This window comes from Micropterus dolomieu, linkage group LG17, assembly GCF_021292245.1.
Source record: "Micropterus dolomieu isolate WLL.071019.BEF.003 ecotype Adirondacks linkage group LG17, ASM2129224v1, whole genome shotgun sequence".
In the NCBI taxonomy this organism is placed as follows: Eukaryota; Metazoa; Chordata; class Actinopteri; order Centrarchiformes; family Centrarchidae; genus Micropterus; species Micropterus dolomieu.
The window spans coordinates 4494633-4515217 of NC_060166.1; the positions used below are offsets into that span (position 1 = coordinate 4494633).

At 41.0% G+C, this 20585-nt stretch overlaps 2 protein-coding genes across 5 annotated transcripts in view; one reads left to right on the forward strand and one right to left on the reverse strand.

Annotated features, from left to right (window-relative positions):
• Positions 1–20585, reverse strand: part of pipox (pipecolic acid oxidase) — a 1053392-nt gene that overhangs the window by 179181 nt on the left and 853626 nt on the right. The gene's annotated exons all lie outside the window — the stretch shown is intronic.
• sez6b (seizure related 6 homolog b) overlaps positions 1–20585 on the forward strand; it is a 234389-nt gene that overhangs the window by 82701 nt on the left and 131103 nt on the right. Inside the window, exons 2-3 of the mRNA XM_046072890.1 lie at positions 7727–8302; positions 11473–11606. Of these exons, the coding sequence (XP_045928846.1) occupies positions 7727–8302; positions 11473–11606 (710 nt within the window). The remainder of the gene's footprint in view (positions 1–7726; positions 8303–11472; positions 11607–20585) is intronic.

Here is a 20585-nt window from a genome sequence, read left to right on the forward strand (position 1 = left end):
CACACACACACACACACACACACACACACACACACACAAACTCTTGAGCCTTTCACCACTGTACTTAAAGTGTCAGAAGCATGTTGCCAAGGCCTGCTGGTGTCTTTTCAGTGCTTCTGTGTCCTCTCTTGTGCTGCCCACATTAAGTGGTCAGCCAATCCAGCAGGAGAAGCCAAAATCAAAGAAATCCTATTAAAAGGCACAGAAGGGGGTTGCTTTTCTTTTTTCTTTCATGTCTGTTTTAGTTCATCTACAGTAGACAACTGCTTGATCCAGATGCTCCTTGCTACAGACACTGAATAAGTGCTCTATTTTGTTCATTCGGGAGACAAGAAAAAGTGAATCTTCCAGTGGAGAAAAAAAAAAATATCACCTTTCCCCAGTGCACTGATGTTGGTTGCCAAAAACTAGGATACATGAGAAAGGTATTTTGTATACAGTAGTTTTCTGTTGAATGACCATGAATGGCCCATAGAGAGAGTTTAAAAATAATCCAGTGATCAGGTTTGGAGGCAGATGGTGGATCCTTTTTTTCTTGGCTGTTTTGTCTCTACTGTAAACTCGTCTGACCTTTAATGATTGGGATTTGTATTGGACTCATGGTTTATTCAAAGGGAGGCTTAAATTCTGTTGTGGCTCTTTGACAGCCCAGGGGAAAGACATCAAAGTGTCCCTTAAGGTGCTTTGCCCTTTTTCACATTCTTCCTCTTGCTGCATCATAAAGATGAGAAAACTGCTGCTGAAGTGAAGAAAAGGCAAAAAACAGGAGCAGCACAAACTGTATCCTCTGTGGAGATGAACATTTAACACAGGCTGAGGCTTCGACACTGTGTTAATGTACTGCTTTGATATAAATTATTCAGCTATCAAATCTTTTTGGCCAACAAGCAGGCATTTGGCATCTTGGCAGCTCAGTGGCATAAAGGATTATTTAAATAAGTTTAATACAAAGGTCTTTTGATATCATGTTGACAGATGTAAATCTCACTTCATTATTTCACTGTGCAGAGAGAGAATGTTCAGAAGCAACCTGTTTTTGAGTAAATTAACTGCTACTGTACATTTATCTATTGCACCAGCGTTGCAGGTGGAAGGGGTGACACCAGAGAATGGGTTTTGTGTTTGTGGTTTGGTTTAGACAACAAGTTTGGTTGAGGTTATGGTAAGATCGTGGTTTCGTCAATAAGTTAATAACCATGTTGTGTCAAATGCTGCATTCCATTTGGCATGGGAAGTTGGAATTTCCCAGTTTCCAATCAGAAATTTCAACCGGAACTGAAGTCAGATTTCAGGAGAGCTTACCCCAACCTCAAAATCTAAGATGGCTGCTCTGAGCGTCAACAGTAGTGAGAGCTCTAGTAATATACTCTTTATAGCCAAGCCGTCAACTTGGGTGTGGCGTCATTTCCAGCTCCAACTTCCGAGCTAAATTAAACGCAGCATTAAGTCACTGCAGACTATTTCTATGTTAAACCAAGAGGTGTATTTTTATTGGTTTAAGTCCGAAGCGCACCTATCACGTGGGCAGATGTGTTTACACATACGGTTAAGTTATGGCTCGTTTATAAGGTTATGTAACCGCTGTTCCTATGGTGACAAGTTTACATTATTCAACTATTCATCATGTTGAGAATCTGACGCGGAAGGCAGCTAAATCATCTCGCTAAGTAGTATTTGGTGATAACATGGATGTCGAAGGTTGTAAATAGCTCTGCATTAATCAACACAGGCGAATGAACAAATGCAGTTTGTGTTTTAAATTATTTAATTTACTTACTTGTGCCGAGCAAATGAAGCAGCATTCAAGACAGGAAAGGATGAGGAAAGGATGCAGTGCCTGCACTTTAAATTTAGCAGGCTGGCTTGGTAATGTTTCATTGCACACAGACAAAGGTTTTGAAGTGGGGGGGAAAGAGGGACTGACTAGCCAGGGTCTGAGAAGTTTGTTTTTGTTTGCAATGTTTTATTTCTAAGCAAGAAGTTGCATATCTATGGTACAATTGGCTGAATTAATCGGCTGAGAGACTGAAAGTTGTATACCCTCTTGTAAAAATGTTCTGAAAAATAACATGAACAAATGTTAACTAACAAATGAAAATGCTTTTAGAAAGCTTTATTTGCACAATATGGAAACATGCAATGCAATTTATATAGTCCAACAAAAGTAAGTTAAGCTAAAAAAAACAAGCTGCTGATTACTGCATTATATTCTTATATTTTTATAAATTGTCACCTGTCACCTGAACCTTTTGTTTCCCTTTATATAAATGAAGACATTTACACTGTAAATTGGAGCAGAAAATGTCTCCAGAATGCAGGAAATTAAGTGTTTAATGCTCCAATTTTCAGCTCATATATTTCAGCATTTCATATTTCTTCAAAAAGTATAAGAATCTTCTCATGTTGTTCTCATGTATCATCACGCTTCGCAACCCAGTGGAATCATCACGCCCCCGATCTGAGCCCTTATGTCCCCTTGTTATTACTTGTTTAAATGTGGTAAGAACGGTTTAGTTACTACTCTAATCACCACCATAGTTTAATGTGTAGAGTTGTTGGCTCAACTATATCTCAGTATTTTTCTAAAGATGCGTGGGAGACAGGGACCAAGAGAGGAAGGGGGCCCACCGAGACTGCGCCTGATGACTTACGCCCCTGCACACAAGTGTCAGGAGAGTGAATGATGAATGAAAGGATGTTTTGCTGCTTTTCATCTTTACAAGTTAATGTTAGCTGTAGACTGCTGCTCAAAGGCTACCGGCAACTTTTTTTTTTTGAAAGGTATTTTTGGGGCATTTTTGCTTTTTATTTGATAGGACAGTGGATAGAATAAGGAAATAATGTTGTAGTCACTACAAGTCGACATTGTATAGCAAGATCAGCATTATATTTCATTTGAAACCTATTCAGTGTTACCCATTTGCTGTATTTAAATAAAATTTCCATGAGACAGAGTTGACAGAGCAGAAATCTGACTTTGCATATTTATTCTTGACAGAGCCCTACACATGCGAAAACAACACTAAAGCCTACGCAGGGTTTTAAAAAGCGTTGCCAAGGGTGTTGATCAAGCGTCCATTGTTACTGTGGGGGTCAGGGTGTATAAGACACAGAGAGTGATTTTTAATTACTTTAACTAATTACATCTCTGCTATATTTTGGAATTTTGTAAGATGAACTAAACGTTGAAATACATTGTAATGTTATTCCAAAAGTTATGAATTCCTCACATATTATAATGTTTATCACATGTTATAAACCTTCACATATTATACTTACATACCATGTTAAATTCTTATCTGAAATTTTATAGAACTATGATGAAAAATCATTTTGATGGTACACTGACTTGTAATAGTGTGAATGGTGACTCTGTCATCATCTGTCATCTGGAGAATATTTCTGTCAATTTTGGTCGCATTTGAATGAGGACTTGTGGAGATGTCGATGTTAATTAATTTAGCATATTCTGATTCTGAAAAATGAGTGATGGACTTCTGAACTGACCGTTGGTTGTAGTGAGGCAAACGTTACATATCAGTGGATGTGCAGAAAACATTTCAGCACTCTAGGAATTACAGGTGATTTTCTTTGAATTTTTAAAGTCTAGATTGAGAAATGTGTAGAAATTTACATTTGTTGTAATAAGCTATGTCCACTTTAATTAGTCATTACCAAATTTTATGCATCAACTCAATAGTCACTGCAGATTATACAAACCAAATTTCATACGAATCCCTGCAGCCAATTAAGATATATACAATTTTTCTTAAGATAAGCAAAGTCCATAGATGATCCTGCCAAAGTTTCAGACCAGTTGAGTTAACTGTGATAAGTTTACAAAAATAGGTTTTAGAGAAAAGTGAGAAAAAGTCGCATAATTTGATATTTTCAGAGCAGAAACGATGAAAGAATATTGACTTTAAGCCAAGCCATTTTCAAGATAATTGCAAAAACATAAAGATGATTGCACCACCATGAGGTCAGTCTGTCATTTTGAGTAGTGGGTGGAATCCAACCCACAGGCCTATTGTAGTGAGTTTTTGTCCAGCAGTTTTGCTGCACGAACAGTTTTAGCTGTGACAAATAGTAAATGCTCCGTATTTGTATAGCGCCTTTCTAGTCTTTTTGACCACTCAAAGCGCTTTTACACTACATCTGCATTCACCATTCACACACATTCATACACTGGTGGAACAGCCACCAGCAATTCGGGGTTCAGTATCTTGCCCAAGGACACTTGCCGGTGATTGAACCACCAACCTTCCTATTAACGGGCAACCCGCTCTACCTCCTGAGCGACAGTCAGAAAGAAAGAATAATGCTTGGATCCCTTAATATTCCAATTTCAAGGGCTGTGAGTACAGGAATGCTTCGTGTTAAGACAGATAATGTGTTTGGCTTGAAGCTCAGTAAGTTGCTTGGTGTTTGATGTGTGTTTGGTTTAGATAAAATTGGTCCTAGCTTTAGGTTAGCTAGGTGTGTCACATGAATAGGTTGAACTCATTCTAAATTTGGACTTCATCGCTCGTTCCCCCCAGAACTGGGGGCGTCAGGCTTCATCAGGTTGGCAATTATTTTTGCAGTGAATAGCAGATACTCTCAAAAAATAATTCAAAAAATTGTTACTTGTACTCAGAGCGTGAGGTGACATCTTACAATGTCTTGTTTTAGGTGGGTGGTGATGGTGCATAGATAAGATGCTTGCCTTTGGTGTAGGAGACCTGGGTTCGATTCCCACTGTGAGACATCCACCAATGTGTCCCTGAGCAAGACACTTAACCCCTAGTTGTTCCAGAGGCGTGCGACCTCTGACATGTATAGCAATTGTAAGTCGCTTTGGATAAAAGCGTCAGCTAAATGTAATGTATTTGAGTAACAATCCAACCCCAAAGATATTCAGTTTACAATCATTTATCAATGGAATGGTATTATAGAGAAGCGGGAACTAAAGAATGCTTGGCATTATGGTCCACCCTGTTGTCAGCATCCAGTAAGTCAGTCAAGGGATGTGTATAAAGAAATTATGGATATTATATTAATTATCTCTATATTTAAGGGCTGTCCCCAGCTAAGGATTTACATAGTCCAATCAGAATTATCAAGGATTGCCTATGGTCGACTGTGGGGAGGGGGGGTTAAACACAGTAGCTCCGCTTTAATCTTGAGAAGCTACAGAGCTGTAGTCTCTATTCATTAGTCACTGTAACTTACACTGTACATTTCCAGCTAAACTGAGGCTTATTGTTGACCCTTTTCTCTCTGCTCTGCACGCCTGCATTCACCAGTCTTGTGCCGAGTTGTGCATGTCCGCTGACAGTTGCGTGCATGTCGCGGTTCCTCACCGCTGACTTCCAAGTACTGTTTAAAAACGATATAATATTCTTGGTGTGGTTCATGAATGGTAATAGATGATTGGAACGTCCCGGAAGGTTCAGATAAAACTCAGCACATCAGCGGCACAGCTGGTGCTCTCTCCTCCTATTCTACCACACACACAGACACACACACACACACTGACGCCCCCTACCTTACGAGTAAGGGTTACAATTTAGGATTTACGCACTTTAAAAATATTTATTAATAGATTCTTTCTTTTCACATGTTTATTTAAGGCATTATATGTTGATATTTATATCATATTAGGCTGTATATGAACTTATTAGGAGAAAACCAGATGTTCTTGATGTAAAATCAGACGCTGAGCACCCCCATATAGCCAAAATGGTATGATCCTCGTTTTATAACATTGCTGCGAAGATTCGACTGTGAGATTGGCAGTCGAATCAGGCTCCTCCTATCGAAGCATTAAATCTTTGTTTGGGGTCACCCCTAGTATATACGCATAAAACAGCATTCACATTATTTTGGCTAGCTGAAGAATCCCTAACTTTAATATGTCCCCTCATATTTGATACCAAACCTAAACTCTTGACTGTGGATATACATTTTCAAAGCTGTCTCCTCCTACAGCATCTGTCTAGTTTCATCCACATATCTGATCTACTTTGAGTCAAAGGTACTGACAAACACTTGAGTGCTCACCTCGAGTGCGTACATTACTTCTCCTGCCTTGTAGCAGCAGGGTAATGACAGACCTCCACTCAGTCATTTTGGGATTTATTTGGAACTTATTCATTATGTTTCTTGAAGATTTACTTGCCAGTGTGTTTGATTCTTTGCAAAGAGCTGTGTGTGTTTGAGAAGCGAGGTGCTTGGTGGGAAGTTGCACAGCTACAATAAAGCCTGATTGTTTGAAGCAGATAGCTATTAGTTGCCAGAGTGTGGGAGCTATTATGGTGGAAATGAAGCATTGTTAAAGAAACATAAGACTTCCCTCAGCTCCTGAAGGGGCTTCAGATTAGATCTCACAGGTGCACTTGGGAGGGGAGCGCTGATCATTACACTGGGAGAATTATAGCGGCTCATCAGATCGCTTCAGGAATGAATATTAAGTCTTATTATGAGGAGGATAGGGAGGGAAGAAGCCACTGATGTGAGCAATTTACGGGAATTGTTTGGGTTGTACCGCTTAGCTTTTTACAAGACGTTTTCAGTCTGCCAAATGACTCACAGTAGTGTAGCAGCACTAAGGCACTGCTTCACAAGTGTTGAAAGGAAATATGGCTAAAATACAGCTTTGAAAGATGGAATGACTTCTTTGGGGAGCGCTGAGTGAATGTTCCTGTCTCCATCCAGCGGCAGGAGATTCAAGGTTCTTTCTGCCTTGATGTCAGAGTCAAGTACAGTGAAGCAGAGCAGTGAACAGGGAGAGATAAAGAGGGTGAATGAATTTTAGATTTATTCTCTGGCTATGAAGTTATACTTTCTGCTGTCAAAATCACTGCAGCTCTGTGAAATAAAACGTACATTTCAAGAAAGATAAATCAGTGACACGGAACTGGAAAACTGCTATACTGAATATTTGAAATTTGATGGTCTCTTCCTTTGACAGGGCTGTTGAGCACCATATCGTCATATATACACTCATTGTATTGTGTTCTGAACGGCTACACTTGATGTGTACGCCGGTCATCAAGTGATAAATTAGAACAACGGCGCATTCCACATTTTGCACAGTGCCTCCTCAAAGGCATTCATGGTGTTGCGATTACTTGATGTGGCCGTGAATGTCACGTTGTTGGTTTCATAAAGGTAGAGAAATGGTCTAATGCAACCCAAAATTCTTCAGACATGCACTTGTTTGTTTGAAGCTTCCTGACAGCTGGCCCTGACTGTTTCAGACATGCTCTGTGAAGGCTAATTGATTGATTAGTTGATTTTATTTAATGAATAATAAATATAGTATAACTCTGCACTGTCGGCAACAGTTATGCATAATTAAAACGCATAAATGATAAAAACACAATAAAGCCTTGTGCATTATTTCTTACTGTGTCACTGCCAAGTAAAAAGGTGCCATGTCACCATGTTAAATCTGTTAAATATTGGTAGAATTTGCGCTAGATGATTTTTGGCTTGAGGGTTATTTGGCCTTTGTTGCACAGATGTGTTACGACACAGGCTGGGTGCTTTCTCCGTCATTAACCCACTGAAAATGGGATTGGCAGTGTGATAAACGGCTGTGCATGGAGAGGTCTCGAGCCGAGAACAGGCAGGAAAGTGAAGCCAGAAATCTCTGCACCTGCATGGCCATGTGATTATTGAGACTGTGGAATGAATCAACATCCACCCAACCACATATATTATTCTCTTTCATTTTCAGCAGCCTCTGCCTCTGAGGATGGTCCGTCTTTTACCAACAGTGGGGTCAGCCTGTACTCTACAACCCAGGACACGGGCAGGAGGCTCCCCATGGTCACCACTGCCCCCCCTGTCAATGTCCCAAACCACCACTCCCTCTACAGGAATCCCCCCCAACGCCAGGCCCCATTCGGTCCTCACAGTCAGCTAAACTACTTTGAAGACAGCGGGGGATCCAGCTCACACCACAGCTCTCAACCCACATTCTCCACCTCATCATCCAGGACTCCACTGGATAGTGGTGATAAAGGGCCTTCAGATGAGACTGCTGCAGGCTTTAACATACAAACAACCCTTGTAATGCAGGCATTAGGAGCCACTTCTCACTCCACCATCCCTGTTCCAGTCACCAGTGTGGTTTTAAAGGATCCAGGACATGCTGCCATCACCCCCTCTTCTGCTACTGCTGCAAGGGAGAAGGATGTGAGGCCAGATCAGCCTGGACTGAAGCAGAATGCGAGGCCCAGCAGTGATGAAGATGAAACAACCACCACCACTATTACCACCACCACCATCACCACCACCATGCAGAGTCTAGGTAAGAACCGTCTTATGATTTCTTCATGTTTGCCATCATAAATATAGACCATGCCAGGTATTTTGTTTGTAATATCAAAACAAACATTCATATTTTTGCTATTTGTTTCTTTTATCCTTAATTGGACACTAATGTAACTCTATAAAATGTAATCTTCTAAATATTTATTACTTGGAATCCTTCAAAACACAGAAACACCAAAACATTTTCCTGACTTACACCGCAGTAGTCCTCTCTCTTATGAGACTACCAAAGGATGTTTTTCTCTTTTGAGTGCACCCATGCGGTCTTCACACCCTCAACTAATATCTTCTCTATTTGCATCTCTCACGATCACACAGCCATGGGGCTGAAATAAATTACAACAGCATCACTGCATCACTAACCCTTAATCAAGATGTTCAAGACGACCACAGCACAACACCCTGAGATTGTTGGTTATAAAGAGAGTGGATGGGGAAAATAAATATCAGGGTGGTGACTTTGCAGGTCAGGAAGAGCAAGATGGAAGCAGCTCGATTAATCAGCTCATCTGTGTGCAGCACAGACAGACTGTACTGTACACAAAATTCCACAGTTACACAGACATACAGGCGCAGGGTAAATGACAAGCACAGTAATAATCAGAACCAGAATCAGAATCACCTTTATTTGCCAGGTATGTGTACACATAGGATTGTACACTGCTGATGATGTGCTTACTCATACAATAATACAAATATATAAAATAAAATAAAATTAGACACAAACTACAGTATAGAGAACACAATATATACACACTATAAACAGAAACAAAAACAATATAGACAGATTGAGACAATAGTGCAAGGATGCAGGAGTAAATTATCCTTTGCACTCTTGCACTTGTCTCAATAATGCTGGAGTGGACACTCCCTTGGTTGAAGTGCCAAGGGGACACAGAGAGGATGTGGAACAAAGAAGCAAAAGTTTATTTTTTTGCTTAGAGAGAGGGAGGGATGAAGGTGGGGAAGCAGAAACCCCCAAAGGCCACTAGGAAATATTCTGTCCTCAGCTGTCTCATCACAGGGCTGAGCTGCTTAGAAAGACAGCCAGAGAGGCAGAAAACCTTCAAACGAAGTCAGATAGGGTCTGCGTTTATAACAATGTCTGTACACACAGTATGTGCAATACAGTTTCACTGATGCCTATTCATTAGCTCATCTTTTCCCAAACATTTACATCTGGTATTGACAGGGGACCTCATGTTATTGCACATATACATGCAGAACGCACGGCTTGTCTGGAGGTGGTCTGGCTTGTACCGCCACCCTCCACCCCCACCCCCCCTTTATAAGTTGTGATTCACTGTACCCACAAACACCCCTATATTGCAACAGATGTTTCTATCATTCCTGCCCACCCCATGTCTAGACCAGACATCAAAACATCTCTCATTTTAATTTTGTGCCGTGCAGGCTATCGTTTTACACCGGGCGCACAGCCACCTCGAAATCTGCAGCGATAGTTTCGGTTCTCCATGCGGCGTGAGCCAATCTGGCAAGAAGACACTGATAATCTATCACAGATTATGTAAATGATATATGATTATACATAAAAAGGGGTGGCGATGGCCAGACACCTTCTGTTGGAGACACCCAGGTTCGATACCCACTGTGACGCATCCACCAATGTGTCCCTGAGCAAGACACTTAACCCCTAGTTGCTCTAGAGACCAGTCTATTCTAGCCAGCAACCTCTGACTTATATAGTAATTGTAAGTCGCTTTGGATAAAAGCATCAGCTAAATGAACTGATGTAAAATTATGTGACTCTGATAAATGATGAAATATGCTTGCCAATCATTTTGATATATATTTTGATGGTCCAGGAGTCAATAGATGTGTTCCCTCAGCTTCACATGTTGCCTCCTGTCAGACAAGAAGTCTGTAATCCACCTGCAAGAGGAGTCAGGCACACTCATTTGGTAGAGCTTGTCCTGCAGCAAAGCTGGGACAATAATACAGAAGGTGGATCTGTCCACAAAGAGGATCCTGGAGGGAGAGATGTAGGACGTCACAGCCTCTGAACCATTGTTGGTAGCAGTCCTGAAAACATCCCTGTCAGAACAGTCCAATCACACCTGTAGGTCATCCATAGCTTCTCTTGTCCGCTACTTTGATGTCTTCACAACAGGTTTACAGAGCTTTAATTTCTGCCTATATGCAGGAATCAGGTGGACCAGGATCAAAAGGTAAGAGTGGGGAGGGTGTGAAAAGCATTGTTGATTGACTGTCTATACTAGGGGTGACCCGAATAGTCAAAGATCCGATGCTTCGATAGGAGGAGCCTGATTTGACTGCCAATCTCACAATCGAGGATCGTACCATTTTGGCTATATGGGGGTGCTCAACATCTGATTTTACATAGAACTACTGGTTTTCTCCCAATAACTTAATATACAGCCTATTATGATATAAATATCAACGTATAATGCTGTAAATAAACATGTGGGGGCGTCAGTGTGCATGTGTGGCGTGTGTGTGTATGTGTGTGTGGTAGAAGAGGAAGAGAGACAGAGCACCAGCTTCGCCGTTGTTGTGCTGAGTTGTGCGTGAACTTTGCAGAATGTTCGAATCATTTATCACCATTGATGAACCACACAAAGAATATTCTATTGTTATTTAAACAGCACTTGGAATAGACCTGCGAGGAACCGTGACATGCATACAATAGTTGGTGAGTCTGCGGCATGCACAACTCTGCACAAGAACGGTGAATGGAGCTGAGCAGAGACAAAAGGGTCAACAATAAGCTACAGTTTTTTCCTTTCATAATCCTGATTTGACTGTGAATCCTTAGTCGGGGACACCTCTAGTCTATACCTACACAATAATGCTTTCAGTGCCTTCCAAAATGGTGCATTTAATCATTACAACAACTAAAATCATCTGGCATGGTTAGGGAGTGGACATCGGCCAGAGTTTTCGGTGTCCTATAGTGTTGACAGACTTACATTGTTACCATAAATAAAATGATGATGGACCAGCCATATCCAACTCTTGTGAGAGCAACTTTAGCTTGCATAGATTAGTAAACTGTTGTATGGAATGTGAATGGCGTTCCATTGTGTGTGTGGGGTGTGTGTGTGTGTGTTTTTGTTCTCACTGCTTCCATCAGAATTTTTTACATGCTGCTGTTTCTTCCTGCAGTTCCCTGCCAGCAGAACCTGACTGGGCCAGAAGGATACGTAGAGGCTCCACCACAGTCCAGCTCTGCTTTTCACTCCACTACGGACTGTAGCTACATTATCACTGTTTATTTGGGCTTTGGAGTGGAGGTCCAGGTAAGAGCCAGGCTAACATACATCCCTTCATCCAGCATAAGTCTTTCTCTTGACACTCTTAATAAATGCACTACCGTTTTACATTTCTTGACGATATGGGTGTGTACTTTGTGGTCTCAACCACGGCAGCTGTTCAGAGCATCAAAGCAAGTGAAACATGGGACACAGGGATAAGCTAACTGTTGATGGGCAATACCTACAACCATTGGCTGGCTGCTTGTTAAACTACAATGTCTAGCACTCAAAAATAATTCATTTCTAATCTGTGAGCATTTAGAGACTTTTCCAGTTTCTAAAACGCTCAGACTGTTCTAACAGTAAGTAAACACTGAATCCACTTTTTTGAGTTAGTAAATTATAAACACAGGCACTTATACTATCAACTAATTCTAGTCCCATTCTACGGTGTTATTTAAAAGTTATTTGCTATTACCAGAGAAAATTGTAAATATGACCTCTAGATCGCGGTTCCCAAGCACTGGGTGCAAACTGGTGCTGGGTCATAGAATATTTTCCAAAAGGCTGGAAGAAAACAGTGTAATTTGGCCAAAACAAATAAACAGAAAAGTAAAATAAGAATTATATAACTTCATATAACCTTGTTTTAGCAGATTTTGCAGTAATTACCATACTACTTATTTTGAATGACACAGAATCATACAAGTCAACTTCGTTGGAGAATCATACAATACACAACATGCAAAGTAATGTGTTGATAAAAACAATAATGTAGTTATTACTGTTGATGATCTTCTCCGCACTCCCTTTACTGGGCTCTCAGTAAATGAAAGTTTTTCCAGTCAATTTATCTTCATAATATTCTATAATATAATATATTATATTATCTTTATTTATCTTTAGCAGGAGAAATGGCCTCAATTACATCAGAAGTGTTAGATTTGAAGGTATTCAGTAGATCATCAAGATGACTTGAGTTTGGGACAGTATCAGATTTGATGGCTTCCGTGGATAATGCCCCGGTAGTCTCATTAATGTAAATTTTTTAACAGTTTCAGATCTGATGGTGATCTTTGGTGTACTAAACACGTCAAAGAATACACAGAAATGATCTAATAGAGAACATCGAACACAGTGACATTTGAGATGTTAACACCCTTAGCAAGAGTGTGTCCTCTATTATGGGACGGCTCTTTCACTTTCTGAATCAGTGCAAACATATCAAGTGTAGCAGAGAGTTTCATGGCATATTTTTCATTAATATTATATCTTTTTATACAACAATCACCCGTAAATGACTAGACAGTCAAATTTGAAGCCAGAGGAGGAAAGTCATGCAGGTCAAGGATGTCAACAAAAAAATACATTTCCCCTAGAGGGTCTTCTTCTTCTTCTTCTTCTTCTTCTTCTTCTTCTTCAGTAGAATAGTACACACTAAGTCAGACAACATAGAGATGTATAAACAATATAGAATCTACGGTGACTGCTGCCCATAATCACACATGCTGTATAAAAGCAAAGGAGAATGTTAGTGAGAAAACAGCTGGGTTACAGGGCTGTAAGTCACTAGTCATATTTTTCACCGCTCTCCACCTGGAGTATGGGCTAGAACACTACTTAAGGCCGGGATGCACATCTAAAGTATCAGGACAGGCGTTGACTTCATACAGGAAATGAGAACAAGAGTCGTGATTGATAGTTCAACGTGATTGTATTGCATATCCAACATGAAGTATGTCTGTTAACTAAAGGGAAAGGGTTCTTTGGTTAACTTGATACAAAGCAACATATACAATTCTAGTGCACTCTGAACTCTCGCTAGCGTTTAACTCTGTAACAGCATTTAACTGCCATAAAACGTAATTAACACAAAGTGCATTTAAACTTACTTCAGTCGTTGACGCACACCTCTTACGAGTACAACACATTACTATAGTAATCTCTCAACCTACCAATTAGCATGCACAAAACATAATGAGCAGGATGTGGTCCTCTAACCCAAAGTTCCGCTGTGATGACTTCACCAATTCAGCCCACCTGATCACTATCTCACTGTCTCAACTAAAGAACAGAAAGAATGGATATTAAAGAGGTGGTATTATGCTCATTTTCAAAATCTTAATTAGGGGTTGTACCAGAACAGGTTTATATGGTTTAATTTTCAAAAAACACCATATTTTTCTCATACTGCACATTGCTGCAGCTCCTCTTTTCACCCTGTGTGTTGTACTCTCCGCTCTTGAGCTACAGAGTGATGCATCTTACTTGTACAAAATCTTTGTTGGGAGTTGCACATGCGCAGTTCCCAGGTAAGGACTACTAGCCAATCAGAAGCAGAGAAGGGCGGGTCGTAAGAAACAAGGTAGTGTGATCCAAATCAAAGCCGCTTCAGTCTGCGACCGTAACCTAGCAGATGGTATAAGTTACTCACAAGTCCACAACCACACAACATCATTGTTCCACATCTTACCATAAACCACTACAAAAATCATCATATTTCAACTCAATTTTACATAAATATTGGCCAAACAATTTGAACGTTTGCTCAGTAGCTTTCACATCAGGTGTAACGTTAGCATTATAGCTATAACTTTAGCTGTGTTAGCCAACGTTTACAACAACTCCACACTTGAACAGTCTGTGAAGTTACATTGCCGTGTTAATTTTAAATATAATTCACAACCAATAAAGCATACTTACAGGTTGTGATTGTGAATTTCCAGGCCCAAACAGAGTCGGAGTTGCATCGTCTTTTAGGACTAAACGTTGAACTGTTTTCTGACGATCTAGGCTGCCTTGCCAAAACATGCTACCATCGATAGACTCGACTCTACTCGGCCCTGCTCCGTTTTCCATTGTAGATAGTACCCAGAGATAGTACGTAGCTTGTCGTCATAGCGACGCCACACAACTGCCGCGACGTAATGTTCAATGTGTCACACACACCAGCGATCCACACAGCTTTCTCTTTTTTAAGTTAAAACGTTTCAACCTTCCTCAGAATGTAAAGACAGATAAGCGGTATGAAAACCTTCCAGCTGTGTTTTCCTCTGCCGTTGTTGCTGCAGCGGTCTGGCCGCTGGCGGCTGGCCGGCCTCACACGCTCCTCCCGCGGGTTGGTGGAGGCTTCCCCCGCAGCCACTCGTGGAGCTCCTCAACTCCGAAAATATTCAAGCACATTTTTGTTCCACCATCACTTCTTGTAAAACTGTCAATATTGGAAATCTACACAGCTGATTTCTCACCTCAAAACTTCTCAGAAGTGGATTTAGTGATGAAATTCCATACGAAAGTAAACCATGTAAAGAAATCATGCTAAAATGCTAATGCTAACACCACTAAAAGCAGGGCTGGAATTTTTCATCATTCACCAAATGTCTGTCCTGTTTGTGTGTATGTACTCAATGTACCATTCAACAATACATTGATTTACATAGATTTAAGCAAAGTAAATTTTACTTTTTGAGAGTTGTTCACGTTTAATGTAAACGTTGACTCTAAGATCCTGCCAGAGCAGAGAGAGTGGTGTAGCATGTTATTAAGTAGTAGTTCAAACAACCTATTTTCATTCCTCAAGCATTTCCACCAAAAGTAACTGGGACTTTTAGTACCAGGTTCTACTTTTCAAGAAACTAAAAGGTTCCTTCAGCCCATTGTTGTGTACGTTTCCACCAGATCTGCGAAGATCAGGCAAATTAACCAGCTTATCAATTTACACGCCAGCGTTTCTCAACCTTTGTTCAGTCACGGCACCCTTTAAAAGTATTCAAATTCTCGAGTCACCCCAGTCTGAAATGTATTAAGTGTACCATCTGCAACCCTCTGACGGCCAACACACACACACCCATGCACACCATAAGTGGTTATAAATGGTAATAAATAAGTGGTTACTTTGTCAGACGAGGCGAGAAGATATTCATCTTTGCCTTGCATTTTAGCATCCAGTTCATTGAGATTGCCTAAAAATGTCGGCCAAGTACGTTTCGCACACCATCTTGCATCTGCAATCAACTCCGCATATGCAGAATTCTCTTCCATCAGGAACATTCTGAGTTCTTCTTTTAACTCGTACAGTCGGCCCAAATCCTTCCCCCATGAAAGCCAGCGGACGGCCGTGTGGAGCAACAAGCTATGATGTTCTGCTCCCATTTCCTCACATAAAATAGAAAACAGAAGGCTCTTTAACGGTCGCGTCTTAATGAAATTAACATGTCCACCTCGCTATCCAGTACATCTGAAACTTTGCAACTAGTGCCTCCCTGTGAAAGAAGCAGTGAGTACTTCGCACATTGATGAAACCCTTGGCACTACCCGTCATGGCAGCGGTCCCCTTAGTGCAGACCAGACCTGCCAACTCTCATGCGTTGAGCGTGAGACTCACGCAGTTGACACTTTTCACACGCCCTCACGCCATACATCAATTTTCTCAGGTACTGGAAAAACTAATGTAGCCTATAACTGATAGTGTCGACTATCGCGATTACACTCCACCCAGCTGATACGACACCGGCGGATGCTGTGACAAGAATCAAGCAAACCCTCTCTTGTGCAGTGAGTGGCAGACCATGATCAGGTAACGTAAGGTTTTGCTATCTAAAAATTTATAATCCGAAGCACAGCCTTGCTCTGTTGGGAATGTGAGCTGCACAGAGCTGCTGAAGTTCACGTGTGTGGATTTGTGGTGAAGTGTTTTCAGTTAGTTTCGTTGCACAGGTCAGTCAGCCAGACAGTCCCAAAACGGGTTCTGTGTCTGTCTGGAATTCTATCATATCAGCAGAGCAAGTAATGAACAGCAGATTATAGCACGGGGAGATTTTGAAAGATTGTGATTGAATGATGACGTTATTCTCATCTTTCTGGAAATAGGTGCAAAAAGTCTTGAACACTCAGTCCAGGTGTTTCTAACTGAATTAAAATGAATTAATTTATCCTTGAGGTGAAAAGGTGCCACATTTAAAGAGGAACTTCCCCAAGCAAAGCCACAAAGAGGAGGGAAGACTAAATTAAATTGTCACCTGCTGTCTGTGTTTTGTGTTTCCATTGAAATAGCCTAAAAACATTTGCACCATAAATTGATGCAGAAAAGGCAGGGCCCCCAGACTCCCTGCCTAATTAAGTGGCTCATCCATTACTAAAGGAAAACCTACGGTCTTGCTTATTATGAACTTTCATTATCTAGAATTAAATAAAAATTACGTTCTCTGGTTTGACACATGGATTTTGTGGTGGAAGACTCCACAATACATGGTTAGGTTTGGTCAAAAAAGTAAGGCTGTCAGGAGGTTGGCAAGTATCTTGATCACACTGATCTACCCATGATTATTGACTTGGGTTTTCATCTACACATACTGTATGTGGCTGTTGAACTTCTAAAACAAATTCCTGAGGATTCCAAATGTTACTAGTTCCGGAGTTCCTGTGGTGGAAACGAAATACTGATGCTTTGTCAACGTCCCTTGGTGTTTCATAAACATGCACAAGGTACCCATCCGCAGCAACATTAGACCCTCAGAGCAACTGCTCCAGGTATACAGATGCACTAGTGTACGTTGATGCAGAGGACCTGATAAAACGCTTGCATTTGACGGCCCAGGAAGGAGAATGGGCTTGTTGTGCACATCAGTATTGGCCCCCCCATGTTACTATGAATACAGTGTCCCTCTGTTCGCTTGTCAGTTTGTCAATTTTTCAACCATGCCAATGATGTTCTAGACACTGTTAATGACCATTCATCATCAATTCACTTGTAAATTTAGGTTCACAGAAACAGCATTTTGAATTAGCGAAGATATTTTTTGGCTCTTAGAAGGTTGCTATGGTTAGCCCAAAGATGGAGAACTAAAGACAACATCTTTACCATTATCTTGTTTTTAGTTACTTACTATTTAGCAGCTTTAGCACTGCTGGACATTTTTATTTTCTCACTGTGAAATAATGTGCTCAGTTTTCTCTCTCCTCAAGTGTGAATATGCAGCACTTCGAACCAAAAATTTCCTGTAGAAACATGGATGTATCTGTATTCTCCTCACTTAATGGCTAACTGTACCTAATAAATAGGTATAAAGACATGAATGAAGGAAAAACCTCTTTTCATTGGAATGTGACAATTGTGCGTGCCAAGGATTGGCATATACTAGCATTATAGTGGTCATGAAAATGCACTGTAGATGTCCAAAGTCACCTCCACAAATGTGTTTGGCCCGTAGACAATGAGAGACGCTCCAAATGATTACAGCTACTCTATCCACTCTAGGGCATTCACTGTCGTTTTGAAGCGTCTGACCTTTTTGGGGAGGCTTATGTGATGATTTAAGTAGCGCCCTTGTCTCTACCTGAAAACCCCCTCATCCACATGATTAACTCCAAGAGCTTTGCTTCCTGCTGCTCATAAAATATACAATGGCCATTACGCCGCTGACCTTCCAGATGCCTGGCCTAATATATTTAGGATAAAAAATGAATATGTGGTTGCATATCATGGTCAATGACGTCTCCCAGATGCTTCCTGTCACTGATGTGGAGAGGAAAGGAAAGGAAGGGGAAACAATACCGGCGAACCAGAAAGAAAAAGGAATAGGAAGAGAGGGGAGGTGGATGAGGCCAAATAGAAGAACATGAAGAGACATAATGAGAGCAAGGGTGTATAGGTTTACTTTCAATCCAGGGTGGATTGTTAATCAACAACTAAAAGGGAAATAACCTGCAGATATGTGAATAGCAGTGCTTTTGCCTAGACTGTTCTCCTCACAGGGGCAGGTATCTTTAGATGCTCGTGTGTTGTTTACCAGCATCCCCACTGAGTAAGTAGAGGTCATTAGACAGCGGCAAACCCAGGACCATAACTGGCAAGCTAGAACCAACATGCATTTGGAATACATCATTCAACTATTAGAGATGTGCCTAAAGACCACTTATTTTGTGTACAAAGGTAATATTTTAAAGCAAACTAAGTGTTACCCATCTTGTCCATTGTAGCTACATTAGCTTTGACCCATGAAAGATTGCCCATGTGTTTGCAGAGCTTGGGGTCAGGGTTACAGTTAGTTGCAATTTACAGAATATATTTCTGTAATATGTTTTTTTCTTTGCCATGTAAAGTATCATGTCCTGCCATACTGCTCAAAGTCCCTGATAATAAAGTTCAGTGCCAGTGCAGGAAGTAATGTGCCCTTAATGTAATGAGGCAGAAAGTAAAGGTATAGAAGGCACAGCTTACTTGTTATGTAGGAGACTGGAGTTTGCGTCTCACAACAGACCTGCGATTAATTTGAATTAATCCATTGACTTAACACCTGTCTTTCCTTAAACTGCCAGAATGTTTTAACTGCCTAACCCTAACCATAGTTTATTTGCCTTAACCAAGATCTTTCCATAACCATACCAACCAGTCAAGTCACTGGTAGTACTGGAAGAATAATTTGTTGTTACTTGTGGGTAGACTAATTAAAACTAATCCTTACGGCTATACAGGCAACCACATACTGTACTGAATGCCTTAGTTGCTGGCTACAAAGAAAAGACCTCGGCCTACATGATCCCCAATGAGCTCAGCTCGTCCCCTGCAGTCGCTTCACTTGTCTCCTGCAGGTTTGGCTCACTCACTGCATGGTGGGATCAGGGCCCAGCATCGTCTGGTCGCCATGCATTGATCCCACCATTAAAATTCAATTATAGCTTAGAATAATGGGGTGGCACCTGGGGATGGCTTATCAGATTTAGGTCCAGGTACACACGTCTGATGTTGAGGAGACACGGACGCTAGAGAGTTACCTTCATCACGCCAACTTTCTAGCGTTCGTGTCTCCTTCTTCCTCCTCACGCTCTCTTCTTCACCCTTCAGTGTCTCTCCTCTGACAGGCTCATGTTAGATAAGGCCTGCCTTCTTGACATTCTGCAACTAAGGACAAATGACCAAGTGGCCATTAAATTACGATGCTCAGACATTGCAAAAAGAAAGAAAGAAATGTAATCTTGTGTTTCATCTTGGGAATCATCCAATATCAACATCAGACGTGTGTGCCTGGACCTAAATCTGATAAGCCAACCCCAGGTGCCACCCCATTATTCTAAGCTATAATTGGCCATCTGCCTGACCTTAGACCTTAAACTAAAAAAATATTTTAAAACTTTGGCCTGTGTTGTAAGAGGCAGCTAGCACGTCGCCTTTAAGAGATTTGTATTGTAGATTTGAAGTTTGCACAATTTTGTCAATACACAATTTTGTCCACACAAGCTTATTTATTTTGATCGTGTCTGTACTTTATACTGTGACTGCATTTTTTAAAGGAAAAGAAGGGTACAGAGTGAGGAGCGGATGAGGAGGAAAGGGAGAGCAGAAAGAATATGAGAGGAGGATAGGTCAGGAAAAAAAGATAAGGAAAACAGGGGGGGAACAGAGGGGAACAGAATCAGAGGAGGTGATAAGCAGACTAACACCTGAGATAAAATAAATACGGTTCTCTCTCATCTTCCATCTACTTTCATTATTACAGCTCTTACAGCTATTACAGCTCCAGTGTCCGGATGCTGCTGAGCTGCAGTAGTTAATTAATTGCTCATGGATTATCTGTCCTTTCCTTTTGTTTGTTTACGGACATCTTTAAATGTGCCTAGGCTAAAATGTCTTTTCAGCTCCTCTTAACGAAATTGAAAGGGGTCCCTCCCCGGATAGACAGACTTAAACAAATGTGGAATTTGAATCATGTTGGACATGCATCAGTGATGTCAGGTGGACCTGGGAGGTCAATCTGAGCTTTTTATACACTAAGAGGTGGATTTCTAATTTGTTTTATCAAGAAATCACCCTCATTAATCTACTTCAGAGGTCTTTATTAGGCCTGGAGAATCACAGCGACCTAATTTGATTGTCTTTTTTAACAAGATAAGCTGATGCAGGACTTTGATAACATGGATTATTGGGCCAAGTTTGGACCCCTTTACCAGGTAAGAACCCCAAAACCTGCAACAGGGGCGGAGCAGTAACGCTCTGATATCTCCCACTCAGGTGAATGGATGGAATTA